Source organism: Medicago truncatula, chromosome 3 (genome assembly GCF_003473485.1).
Source record: "Medicago truncatula cultivar Jemalong A17 chromosome 3, MtrunA17r5.0-ANR, whole genome shotgun sequence".
Taxonomy (NCBI): Eukaryota; Viridiplantae; Streptophyta; class Magnoliopsida; order Fabales; family Fabaceae; genus Medicago; species Medicago truncatula.
This window is the reverse complement of record NC_053044.1, coordinates 46,352,672-46,366,140: the sequence shown is the minus strand read 5'-3', so window position 1 is coordinate 46,366,140 and position 13,469 is coordinate 46,352,672. Positions and strand designations below refer to the sequence as shown.

Here is a 13,469-nt window from a genome sequence, read left to right as displayed (position 1 = left end):
ACCGGGAAGAACCGGCGGTTGAGTGGATTCTCGCGGTTGGACCATTTCACTTGCTTCTGTTCAAAAAAGTACCAAATCGACACAATTTTGTAGTCTTTCAGCATCTGCATTTTCATTTGACTGAAGACATGGAGAAGAGGAAGAGTAACAACATACAAAAGAGAAGGAAGAAGAAAGTGTATCTTCATAGATCTTGAAGTTGGATGAAGACATTGTTAAGAGCAGATCTAGAAATCTGAAAAGTTTGGTTGAAAATGAAAAAACACAGTTTGGAGTTGATATGGGAGTCCCGAGAAAGAGAAACAAAAAATATCCCAGTTAATAAGCTACATGGTTCAAAAGTTAGTAGAAAAAATTATTAAAGCTATGCTATGGCTTATGAGCTGTACTCGACCACTACTACTAGTATTATTTTATAGTTTGATTTTACAATCTATAAAGAGAATTGCTGTTCCCACATATAGTATGGCTGTGCCACACCAGTAAAATACGAAAATGCCCTTCGGCAGTTAACTGCCGAAGTTTTTAGTGAACCGGCGGCAGCTAACTCCCGAGGATTTCCTCGGCAGTTAACTGCCGAGGAAAACTGGACATAACCAGAACGCAGAAACTCAGTTTTCTTCATTGTTCAAAACTTCTTCCAAACCATAAAAATTCTCCAAATTCGATTTTTCAACAAAATCAAGTGCATCATCTCCATTTAATCACAAGTAAGTATCTTGACTCATTTTTAATCATAATGTTAGTTTGGGTAGGTTTTTTTAAAAAAAAAAATGGTAGTTTTCATGTGGTTAGGGTTGATGTAGGAATTGATTTTTTTATGAGTGCATGTAGTTTATAATTGAATGTAGTTGGTTTAATTGATGATTGAATGATGTTAGGGTATAATGTGGTTTTGATTGGTGGCAAAATAACACATTTTGAGTATGTTTGATACTTTGCACACAAAGTGTTTGATAAAATGTGTCAATGACAATTTTATTGATTATTTAGTTAGTTTAGGTATTGGATACGATCTTGATTGTAATTCGAAAACGTGTATGTTGAATTAAGTTGAATGCATATTGAAAAAGTGTATATTGAATTAGGTTGAATGTGTATATTGAATTATGTTTAGTTTAGGTTGAATGTGTATGATAATGCATTTGATTTTTTGCGTTTGAATGTTAATGATAATGTTTAGGTTCAATAAATGTCTTTATTTTGGTAAAGTGGTTTAATGTGAAAGCGGTTATGTTTAGGTTATGTTTAGGTTGAATGTGAAAGTGTAGGTTTTGTTTAGGTTTAGTGTTTGTTGATAAAGTGGTTGAATGATATTAATTTTTATTTTTTATTTTTTGTAGATATGGCCGATCAGGACCCCATTGATCCATCGAGGATGATTGGTGGTAGGCGTGCCATGACTCAGAGCCACCGCAGGGAGAGACAGATTGCCCACATCCCAAAGAGGGGTAGAGGTCGGAGGGGAGATGGCTCAGGAAGCTCTCAGGCTACACAGCCTGAGGAGTCACAGGTTGTTGACCCGTCACAGCCTGTTGACCAGAGTGGGGTGGAGTACCTGAACTATCAGGATCAGCTACATCATGATGTGACGGACGGTGGATATGACCAGGATCATATACCACATGAGCAGGATGCAGGAGACGAGGATGACATTGCAGCAGCTGCTGCACCGGAGGTGTTACCTACGGACCCTCCCTTTCCTGGTGGACCGGCTGACTTGTCCTTGCTCCACTCTTATGCCGGTCATGTGGCGTTGCCACTCTGGTATAATTCAAATAATGTAAGTGTATTTTTTTAATTGTTTTTTCTTTATGTTAAAATATTTTCTTTAATTTAAATGTGTGTTTGTTTAATTATTATATCCACTTTTATATGTGTTTTTTTTAATTGGTTTTTCTTTATGTTAAAATATTTTCTTTAAATGTGTGTTTGTTTTTATTATTATATCCACCTCTATATGTGTTTTTTTTTAATTCTTTTTCTTTATGTTTAATTATTTTCTTTAAATGTGTGTTTGTTTTAATTATTATATACATTGTTATATGTTTATTTTTTTAATTCTATTTTTTATGTTTAATTGTTTTGTTTATATGTGTTTTTAATTATTATATACACTGTTATACATTGTTATGTGTTTTTATGTTTAATTATTATATCCATATTTTTTTTTCTATTATTTCAGGTTCGTAAGACCCGCGTGCTTAAACCGATTAATCATGGGGCGAAGATTCTCACTCTCGGACGCCCTAACGGGAATGAGAATTGGTTTTGGGATGCGCTTCAGCAGAGCGGGCTACATGACTTGGTCTACTTGGGGTACTCCACCGTGCCTCATGCCCTGCTGCTTACTTTATGCGAGAGGTGGCATCCGGAGACCAGCACCTTCCACATGCCGATGGGGGAGATGACTGTGACATTGGATGATGTCGCATGTCTCATGCATCTTCCTATTGAGGGGCGGATGTTGGGCCATGGGAAGAAGATGCCCAAGCATGAGGGAGCGGCACTGCTGATGACGTATCTTGGTGTGGCCCAGCATGAGGCTGAGAAGATCTGCAACCAGGAGTACGGTGGGTACATTAGCTACCCCAGGCTGAGGGACTTCTATACCTCGTACCTTGGTAGGGCCAACGTATTGGCGGGTACGGAGGATCCTGATGAGGTTGAGGAGCTGGAGAGGGTCAGGACATACTGCGTCCGGTGTTACCTTCTGTACTTGGTCGGATGCTTGTTGTTTGGCGATAGAAGCAACAAGCGCATCGAGCTGATATATTTGACGACCATGGCGGACGGCTACGTAGGGATGCGTAATTATTCCTGGGGAGCTATGACCCTCGCCTACCTATACGGCGAGTTGGCGGATGCATGTAGGCCGGGACACAGAGCGCTTGGGGGGAGCGTGACACTGCTCACTGTAAGAAAACTGAAATTTTATATTTATGTTAACTTTATTTTTTTGTGAACTTTTAATTTTTTGTTATATTTTTCCGTGCGTAATAATTTATAAATGTTATTTGTTTGGTTTGTGCAGGCATGGTTTTTGGCGCATTTTCAGTGTTGATCTCAACACTGACTACCTGGAAAACTATCCGGTTGCAGCGAGGTGGAAGCTCCAGAAGGGTCATGGGGAGGGGATCACGTATCGGTCACTGCTCGATCGTATACAGTTAGATGATGTATGCTGGAGGCCGTACGAGGAGCACAGAGAGATCCAGGACTTCGAGGAGGTTTTCTGGTATTCTGGATGGATTATGTGCGGCGTCCGTAGGGTGTACCGTCACTTGCCCGAGAGAGTGTTGAGGCAGTACGGATACGTGCAGAGCATCCCCAGACATCCGACTGATGTTAGGGACCTCCCCCCGCCTTCCATTGTGCAGATGTTCGTCGACTTCCGCACTCACACGCTTAAGGCGGACGCTCGGGGTGAGCAGGCAGGAGAGGATACATGGCGGGTGGCGGATGGCTATGTCCTGTGGTACACTAGGGTGTCTCACCCTCAGATCTTGCCACCTATTCCAGGAGATCTTTCGAGGCCTGCAAATGAAGAGCAGATCATTGCAGAGCAGTGGCAGCGGTATGAGGCGAGAAGCTCGCCTGACACCTATGACATGGTTAGTGGCGCTGTTGCCTACGCTGATGCACAGTTAGGCCAGGAGGAGGTCATGAGCATGACCCCTCAACAGTGGTATGAGGCCACGACCCATATGAGGGAGCAGATCGCGCCGATTTTGACCAGGAGGAGAGCCCAGAGGCCGAGGAGGAGGCACCATCATCAGGATCAGGACCAGGACCAGTAATACTATTTTCCTTTTTTAGGACTTATTTTTTAGTTTTAGTCTTTTGATGACATTGAGTTATGTATATTTGTATATTTGTATATTTATACTTTGATGACATTATTTTTAATTTCATGGGCTTTTTTTACTTTGTTTAATGTGCAAATATATGTTGCTTTGGAAGATTAACATTTGTTCGGGTTCTTCACTGGATCATCATCTCCATGATCATTAATTCATTAAAAACATAAAACATAAAAATAAGTTGATAGTAGGAAAAATAGGGATGAGAAACAATTATTTTGTTTCAAATAGTAGAACTTAAGAGAAAAATATAAATTAAATAGATCTAATTTATAGTAAACATGAAAGCTGATGACAATGGCTGGAAATGGTATCTAAAAATGATAGGTGCTGCACAAAGGACAACTCTTTCCATAGTTTCAGATCAAGAGATAAGAGAGGAAAAGAGAGTGTAAGGTGAAGACCTTAACTTGGCTCTTGAGAGAGAGAGGAGTGTAAATACTTTGACTCAATGAAAATTAAAGTTTGTTCTTGTAACTTCATGTATTGATAATAAGCAATTTTCAATGAGACGTGATCGTTACTTTTTTCTAAGAGTGTAGTAGTAGATTTGAGAGAACTTGAGAATTTTGTGAAGTGTTGGATGTTCAGTTTTCCTCGGCAGTTAACTACCGAGGTTTTACTCGACACCTAACTGCCGCCGGATTCTTAAAAACTTCGGCAGTTAACTGCCGCCGGTTTACTCAAAACTTCAGCAGTTAACTGCCGAAGGGCATTTTGGTATTTTACTCGTGTGGCACAGCCAAACAACATGTGGGAACAACAACTCTCATCTATAAAAGCTACTTCACCGGTAAAAACTTAAGGGAAAAAAACTTCATATACTTAATTTTTTAAAATTTATTACCATATGATTGTTTAATATTTTTTTAAGTGAAACTGACATTTTTTAGTTAAAAATTAATGCAAATTATGTTATAAGTTTATTTATTTTAATTTTATATACCATATTATATAATTATATAGTTTAACAACGTATATTTAATCATAACCGGTTGAACGAGAAAAATGTTGAAAAACTCTAAATAATTATGTTATTGGTTTCTGGTTATATAATTATGTTATTAGTTTATTTATTTTAATTTTATATACCATATTATTTTAAAACTCTAAATTTTACCCCCTTTGTCTTACGTTTTTCAGGATTTTGCCCCCTAATTTAAAATAAAGATCCAAAAAATACTACGAAAATAAAGAAACGATTAGAAAATATTAATTCGGTAACAAAAATAAAAAGAAAACAAGATACAGGAAAAATAAAAACCAACAAAATAGAAAAATAATGAAAATACAAGAAAAATTCAATTAAAAATACAAGAAAAAACTAGTTTTCACCTCTAAATATTTGCTATTTTCATGGTAGTTTTTTATTTTTTTTAACCAGAAACCACACAAAAAAAATCATGGAAAACTCTGTCTTTGATCCGAACACCAAAATTTTAGCGAGTTTCAAATTATATAATCCGAATACGTTAAGTTTTTTTGGACGGTGACGTTTCACCAAAGGTTTGGACGTTTAATGGAGTGTTTAATATATTTTTGGACGGTTGGGCGGTGAAACACGTTTCATTTTATTTGACTATAGTTATGATATATGACTTGTTTTAGGCTATAAATAGGCTTGCATTTTCAACAAATTCCTTCATTCTTCACTTCACCTTTTTTCTTACATTTTCTTCAACATTTATTTAGTTTTTTAGAAGTGTTTATGGTGTCATGGTCATTGTTGACCGTACATATAATCCCTGAAATTGCTTTGCAACTTATGCGGGTATTATACGGTGGTTAATAGAGACCTTTGACAGAGAAGAAAACACACAAAATCATGGTACGAAGTAGTTAAGATTTTATAATCCAAAAAAGCTAACAATCTGGTTCAGATTATATAATCTAAACCAAGAATATTTTCGTCTTTTTTACAGGGCGCGTAAGAACAGCATATGGTGAGAAAAATAATAGTCTTAACATTAACATACTCGGAAGATAACTTATCAAGAGCATTTTTCAGCAAAAAGAGATATTAAGAGAGTTTAAAAAGAAATCCACCTGTGGTTGAAAACAGTTGGGCCCAAAATATTTGTTATTGGGCGATCTAACCATACCGAAAAGGCCCGATACATTTCTCAGTAGAAACAGTAACTGAAGAAGACAACCTGAAGAAAAATCAGACCGAAACCAAAACCTAAAACCCTTCAAAGTGCAGAACCACAATTTCGTAGAACACTAAAAGAGAATTTGAAGTTCAAAGGAGAATCATCATCATCACAAATGGCTTCCGTTGACAACAGAAAGAAATCACTGGTTTTGGCTCTCTCCAAGCACCTTTCATTGGATCCTGTAAGTGCATTCCTTGCTCCATTATTTTCTTTCCAATTTCACAGACAGTATTCAATTTTCATGCATGAGTCATGAATTGATTTCAGAGGTCATTAGAATAGTTTTTTCATTGAATAATTGATGTATCTGGTCTATAATATAGAGAGTAAAATATTAGCTTGGTTCACTGAATTTGAAAGTGATACATATGTTTCATGCAAATATCTGTCTTTGCTTGCAGAGTGTTTTCCCAGCTGATAGTGCAGGAGGCGATATTAAGACTCTTTACTTAAACATAATCGCGGCATCTGGACACGAGGTTAATCATTCTGATGAGGTAACCGCCTTTTAAACATTTTGCTTATCAAATACTATTGTTGGAATCTGAATTAAGCGCTCGTACCAAAATTGCTATGCTCCAAAGAACATATCTGTTTTTCACTTAACTGGTTAGTAATTCTGAGTTTTACATTCTTTGTATTTAGGTGTTGAAATGGGTAGAATTTGCAGAAACCTTGCCTGTTTCTCTTGACGGATGCTTTGAGATTCTCAAGAGATTAAACGATGAACTATCTGGAAAGTCTGTGCTCCTTGGCAATGGATTGAAACCTTCTGAAGCTGATGTTATTGTGTTTTCAGTGATTCATTCTTCCCTGGTATGCACATTGTCATATTCACCATACTTACTATGCTTATTTTAAAGAGTGGATAAATGCTCCTATTCTCCCTTGAACTAAAAACAGTTTGATTAGTCGGTTTTTCGTTGTTTTTAATATCAATATCTTACTTGTCTTTAGTCAATACATGTGCATCTAGAGTTACCAAAAAAAATACATGTGCATCTAGACTGTCACTAAGACTTTTGATTTTTGCTGAGGTACTTGCATCATGCCATTGTGTTAGATTAATCTTATCCTAATCTTCCTTTGCACTAAGCAGAAGGCACTGATATAGTTGAAATAACAGAGCAAAATGCATTTAATTGGTTTGTTAAACAAGTAAAAAAATTTAAGCTTTAATAACATGATGTCTTTGGTTGCTTATTGCCAGATCAGCCTTCCAGACACTAACAAGGAAAAGTTGGCACATGTGTTGAGATGGGTGGACTACATCCAGGTATTGCTAGTTTGCTGTCGCTTCAGGGTGCTAATGCTCGTAGCTTTTTGCACTTTAGAAATTACATTGCATTGTCATTAAGTCATTTTGTATATTATATTTCTGGTGATTAGTGCTAGTCCATTGTAAATTTTTGGCATCTTTAGAGTCTGAATTTTTGTAAATATGTTGCTGTCGGTTTACAAGGCTGTTTTATTTTCATGTTTTTTCGTTCGCACAACAAATTGAAAAGGTAAATAGTTAACAATCTCTTTTACCAGTACAGAAAGTAGACCACTGGCCCTTGATACTTGATAATGAAAATTAGGTGATACTTTTTGTAATCTATATCTATACTATATATAAAGAAAACTACCCCTTTCAGCACACTTTTGTGTTGGATTTTTCTTTCCAAAAATACCCTTAATTTTAAATACAAATCACACATGTAACAAATATATAAGAATAAATTTAAATATCAAAACAAATGTAACAAACACGATATGTATGTCTGATCTTTTTTTTTCTTTATCATTTAAAAAGTGTAACAAACTAGATGTGTATATTTATACTTACTTTTTCATTATTCCAATTATAGCATTAAACAACTTTTTCTGTAATAAAGATGTTTGTTGGTGTCATTAAAAAAAAGAATTTAGATTATATTTTTTTGTTATATTGTTGGTGTCATTGAAATAGATAATGATGGTTAGTTTGGTTTATTATAACTTGAAAACAACAAACATTTATATTTTTGGTTTTAATCAAAATTTTATAAAAGAAACACTGTTCATAATTTTGAAACGTTAGCGCAATAAAAAGAGCGGAAAGACGGGCACGCGAGTGGAGTGCCCGTCTTTTCGCTAGTGTGATATAAGGAAAGGTGAAAAATTACGTTTTCTACAGTTTAAGTATTACTTAATTGAACTTATATACGTTCACTGGAGTTCATGAACCAAAGTTTTTCTAAGCATTTTCTGGTAAAAATTTCGTCATTTTTTTTGGGTATGAGGCAAGATAATACGACCTTTTAGTAGACTTTGTGTTTTTTTTACCGAGGAAACACCTTCCCTAATGTATAAACGCAAGTGTTTGAACTTGCACACTTATAATCACACGGGACCTTAGGTTGCAGTTGTAATGGTTGATTAAATTAGTGAATATCAAGAAGTCTTTTAATACTCCTTCTGGTCCTTATTATAAGAAACAATTCACTTTTTACGTTCATTGAATAACTGATGTATATGGTCCTTATTATAGACCAGATACATCAGTTATTCAATGAACCTAAAAAGTGAATTGCTTCTTATAATAAAGACCGGAGGGAGTATGTATTCATCTAAGCTATCCTAAAAATGATATAAACCTTGTTGTATTACCAAGTTGACTGTTAATTAAAAAGTCTACATGTATTGATAATATCTTGTGTGTTAGTACACGCTTGTCTAGCTATTTTCAATTTGCCTTAACAAATACATTTATTCAGTTCTGCTCTCACTCACTTTTGTAGTAAAACCATTTGTTGAGCTGAGTTCTGATTTTCTGACTGCTATTACATATTCAGCACAAACTGGAATTTGTAGGCTTATTTGAGGAAATATTGTTGCAGAAGCCTGAATTTGAGCCTCCGGTAAGAAATCATTCCCTCATTACTTCTGAGTGTTCTCGTCTTAGACTTAACAAATACAAGTTCCAATGCATACAGTCATTTTAGGCATTCAGTTTTTTTTTTCTTTACATTTTAGAAAATGCATTACAAATCGAAATATTACTTTATGCTTGAATGCATGTAATCTAATTTTTCATTTGTTTGTTGTTTTAGATTCCTTCAGTTCTCTATAGAACTTAATATCAAATGTTTCAACTTTCAAACAAACACATTAAATAACACTTCCTACCGATCTCTATAGAACTTAACATCAAATGCTTCAACTTTCAAACAAACACATCAAGTAACACTTTAAGCCCTTGAAAATATTCCTTCAATATTTTTATAACTGTTGTTGTGTCTAATTTGTGAAGAATATTCACGGTGTTGACATGGTAGTTGATACTATCACCCAATGATTTACTGACATGGCAGTCAATCTCCATGCAATACTTTACTTAAGGTTGGATGATTCTGCTCTTAATGGATATCAATGGTTTTAAAGACTAGTTGAAGCTATATATTTTTTTTTTCTTGGATTAAGGCAACATCATGTATTTTTTGGGGTCAAACAATGTAAGTTAACCCAAACAATCTATTTATATTAATTAAAATATGAAACCAATTGTCTTGTAAGAACTACTTAGTTGGTAGCTGCAAGGACAATAATATGTAGGGAACGGGGTTTGAACCCCGGATTCTCCACACTTAAGGTGTACGAGTCCAGCCGCTAGGCTACTTGACTAAAAAAAAAAGGAAACCAATAAGCACCAGTCACTACCAAGTTCTATATTTGTATGTAATATTTTTTTGATCTGAGTATATCCATAGTCTTCTGGTTTGCAAATGCTACTGTACTGTGGCAAAATCCGAAACAATGTAACAAAAAGACCTCAAATTATCACTTCAACTTGATGACATTTGCTTTATAGGAGAATCATAGTATCCTGTGAGAACTTTAAATGTCATTTAGAATGAATAATGCTTCCATGCCCGTCTTCATGTATTTATAAGTACTGTTATGTACGGCACCCTTAAACATTATATGGAGATTTGCCAAGTTGAATAGGTACCAAATTTTTATTTGCCTATTATTTTTATTCTAGGTAACAAAATCTGCTGCTGCTGTGGAATCTGATTTAAAATCAAACAAGACTGAGCAAAGCGTAAAGAATGTAAACAAGGCAGAACCAGAGACTAGCAAGGATAAAAACAAAGCAGAGGTAAGTCCATCTCATTATTTTTCAGTGACCGGTTTTAAAATCTATTCATGTAGTGCTTTTATTTTTTGCACTGGATGGGCGGCCTATATAGAATGACATCTGACAGTTTGAGGTCATGCTAGTTTGATCTATGACAATGTCATAAAACCTCTTTTGGAGAAAAAAATATAGGTTAGTCAGTGTTGCACATGTTGGGTAAATAAATTGCACATACAAAAGCTGAAAATTGATATTGGTAGGATTAAATATCACGGCATGGTAGATCTATTATAGGCATGCTTACATTGTATTTAACAATATGTTGATTCCAGAAACTAACCCATGACATTCTAATCACACAAACAATTTCAAATTGTTGTTTCCAATGGTCTCCTTCAAATTTGATCATCATACCTACAAATTTGACAATAATTTCATATGAAGAAAATAAGAAGACTAAAATGATGTGAAATACTACTTTAATTCCAGGCTGACAATTCTTGATATAGAAGATCGAAAATGCTGGTGAATTGTAACTTTTTCATTCATCGTGTGGGTTTTCCTCATGGTTGAAATTTACGTGGATAGTCAGATTTATGTTTCTAGAAAATATTGAGTGTTACAAGTTCTAACTTCTCTTATTATCTGTACTTTATTATTTGCATCTTAGAGCATCTGCTTCATTATGGCTTTTCAATTTCATTTGTTTTTGTAATATTAAGGTAAAGTCAACAGGAGACACCGAACCGGCTAAGGCCAAAGCAAAACCCGCAAAACCTGCTGCCAAAGAGGTGTCAGAGAAAGAGAATGAAGTTAGTGTCAGTTTGCTTAATATTCAAGTTGGACTAATTCGTAAAGCGTGGAAACATCCCTCTGCAGATAGGTACTTTGGAAAACCTACCAAATAGTTTTCTTTTAATTTAAATTTTTGGTCATAGAATTGATGCTTTAATACTTAATGTTTGGCATATGTTTATATAAAAATTGATATCTACTAAATTGTATATAAAAATTGATATCTGTTAAATTGAATAATGCAGTTTGCTAGTTGAGGAGATAGATGTTGGCGAAGCCAAATTGCGGCAGGTTGTCAGTGGTTTGGCAAAGTACTGCAGTCCTGATGAGTTGACGGTAATGTAACCTAACCAAGTGTGTTGCTTAGTTGCATTCATTTTGTATTGTATTTAACTCTTTCTTGTTGTCCTGTTTGATTTCATTGTACAGAATCGCCGAGTTGCACTTATTACAAATGTCAAACCTGGAAAACTACGGGATGTGGTGTCTGAAGGATTGGTATTTGTTTTATCTTATTTTGCGCTTGTTTCGCAAGCTACATTGTTTTCTTGTCCGTAGCTCATGATGGCCTATTAGTCTCAAGGGCTGTGTATGTATTTGGCTTCTGTTTCCAGGTCTTGTGTGCTTCAAATGAAGGTTCCACCATCGTAGAGCCCTTGCTCCCTCCAGAAGGGGCTAAAATTGGGGAACGTGTTTCTTTTGCCGGGTATGATATTTGCAATCTTTTAGACCAGGCAGTCAGACACATATACTTATGTGACTTGTTTAACCCTGTCTATAAAGCATTTAAAATGAATATCACTATTTCGTCTACGTGTTAACTGGTAGCTTGGAAGTTTGTAGCTTGAACCCTGGACTTTAAACTTCTCAACTCCTTTAATCCCTTAGCTCAAACCAATTGAACTCCTCAACCTTTTTTTTTTTTTTTTACCAAAAGGCAATACCTTGTCTTTTGTTTTTATATATATTAATTTTCTTTTAAAAAAATTGACTTTGGGTCATCTGTTTGTTGTACATTGGGCCCATTGAAACCATGTAGGCACGATAAGTTTTTAAGAAAAATGTAGTGACTCACCATTTTCAACACACTATTACATGTTCGGGGGTGGAGAAAGTAGTGCCCCACAAATTTGTGTTGAAATGGGCCTATATGTGTTAAACAGGCCGGCCCTTATTGAATAATAACAGTTTCTTTCCCTTTTGATTGACCAATGGCTTTCACCGAAGCAAGTGTCTCATTTAATATGTCGTTTTACAATATAAATGAAGTATTAATTTTATAGTCACAATTTTTATAAAATCCTTAAAATTAGCTATGTTTCTTAATTCATTTGCCATCTATTAAAGTGAATTATATTGTAGGGATGTTATGCTTATGAGCCCATTTAGTTTTGATACTATCCTCTTTAGAGTTTGTTGCCAAGTATAGTCATTTGTAATAATATACCTATATCATCGATGTCTGAACATAACACTTGAATTATCACAATAAGCTCGAGTTTCGCCACAGAGCCTAAACTAAACTATCAACAGATAGTATACATACTCGTAAAAAAATAGTATACATAGAAGTCCCTTTCCGACCATTGATCGATGAATACATTTTCATCATTATTACAGCTGTATAGCCGTTAATAGACTTGATATTGTTCAAGGTTTTGTTGTTCTTATTGTGTTGTGGACATACTTTCCTGGATATCGTTAATTTTGGTCATATTTGTTATTTCTTCAAATTCAGGATTGATGGAAAGCCAGAAGATGTACTTAACCCAAAAAAGAAACAGCTGGAGAAGATTACACCGGTATGTTCCCTGCGCATATGTTTGTTGCTTGTAGTTATGATGTTCAGAAGCTCATGCATATTCTATTTTGCTCATGCAGCATCTTTTCACTGATGACAATGGGATGGCCACATTTAAGGGGATACCATTTATGACTTCTGGTGGACCATGCACATCATCCATTTCCAGAGCAACTATAAAGTGATCAAGAGATATGTCTCGTTCATTGTTGTTGACCACTCAGATTGTTAGTACCACAACTTTTTTTAATGTTTTGAACAACGTGATTAAAATGTTCTAACATTTATGTTGCAGTTGTTGTATCATGGTCTTAAATGCTACTAATATGATCTCGAATCCAATGACTTCAAAAAATATCCTACTCCCTCCGTCCCTATACGTAAACACCCATTTGACTTTATTTTTGTCCCTAAATGTAAACCCCTCTTCAAATTACTAGATGCATTTATTATTTTTTCCTAAACATACCCCTAATTAATACCACTAACTTGTCTTTAAATTTGAAAAGTCAAATTTAATATACATACAAACAAAGGACAGTTTGGTAATATTAACACACAAAACAGACAAATTAATTATACTAACAACTTTTCTTAAGAAATGTGAAAAATACAAAGAGGGTTTACATAAATGGGCGGAGGGAGTATATTGTAAAATGAGAGAAAATATTGTGACCACAACTTATGAGTTAGGCACGCACAAAAAAGAAAGAAGAAAGAATTAAATGTGTGTATTTTTAAAAGAATTA

At 35.0% G+C, this 13,469-nt stretch overlaps 1 protein-coding gene across 1 annotated transcript; it reads left to right on the top strand.

The window, feature by feature from the left end:
- The first annotated feature begins 5,994 nt into the window (after positions 1–5,994).
- LOC25489821 (aminoacyl tRNA synthase complex-interacting multifunctional protein 1) lies at positions 5,995–13,082 on the top strand. The gene is made up of 12 exons (XM_013606043.3): positions 5,995–6,200; positions 6,421–6,516; positions 6,665–6,835; positions 7,230–7,295; positions 8,839–8,904; positions 10,029–10,145; positions 10,847–11,007; positions 11,165–11,255; positions 11,349–11,417; positions 11,534–11,625; positions 12,658–12,721; positions 12,801–13,082. The coding sequence occupies exons 1-12, from the start codon at positions 6,132–6,134 to the stop codon at positions 12,903–12,905; spliced, it is 1,167 nt and encodes a 388-aa protein (XP_013461497.1). The 5' UTR covers positions 5,995–6,131; the 3' UTR covers positions 12,906–13,082.
- The last annotated feature ends 387 nt before the right edge of the window (positions 13,083–13,469 follow it).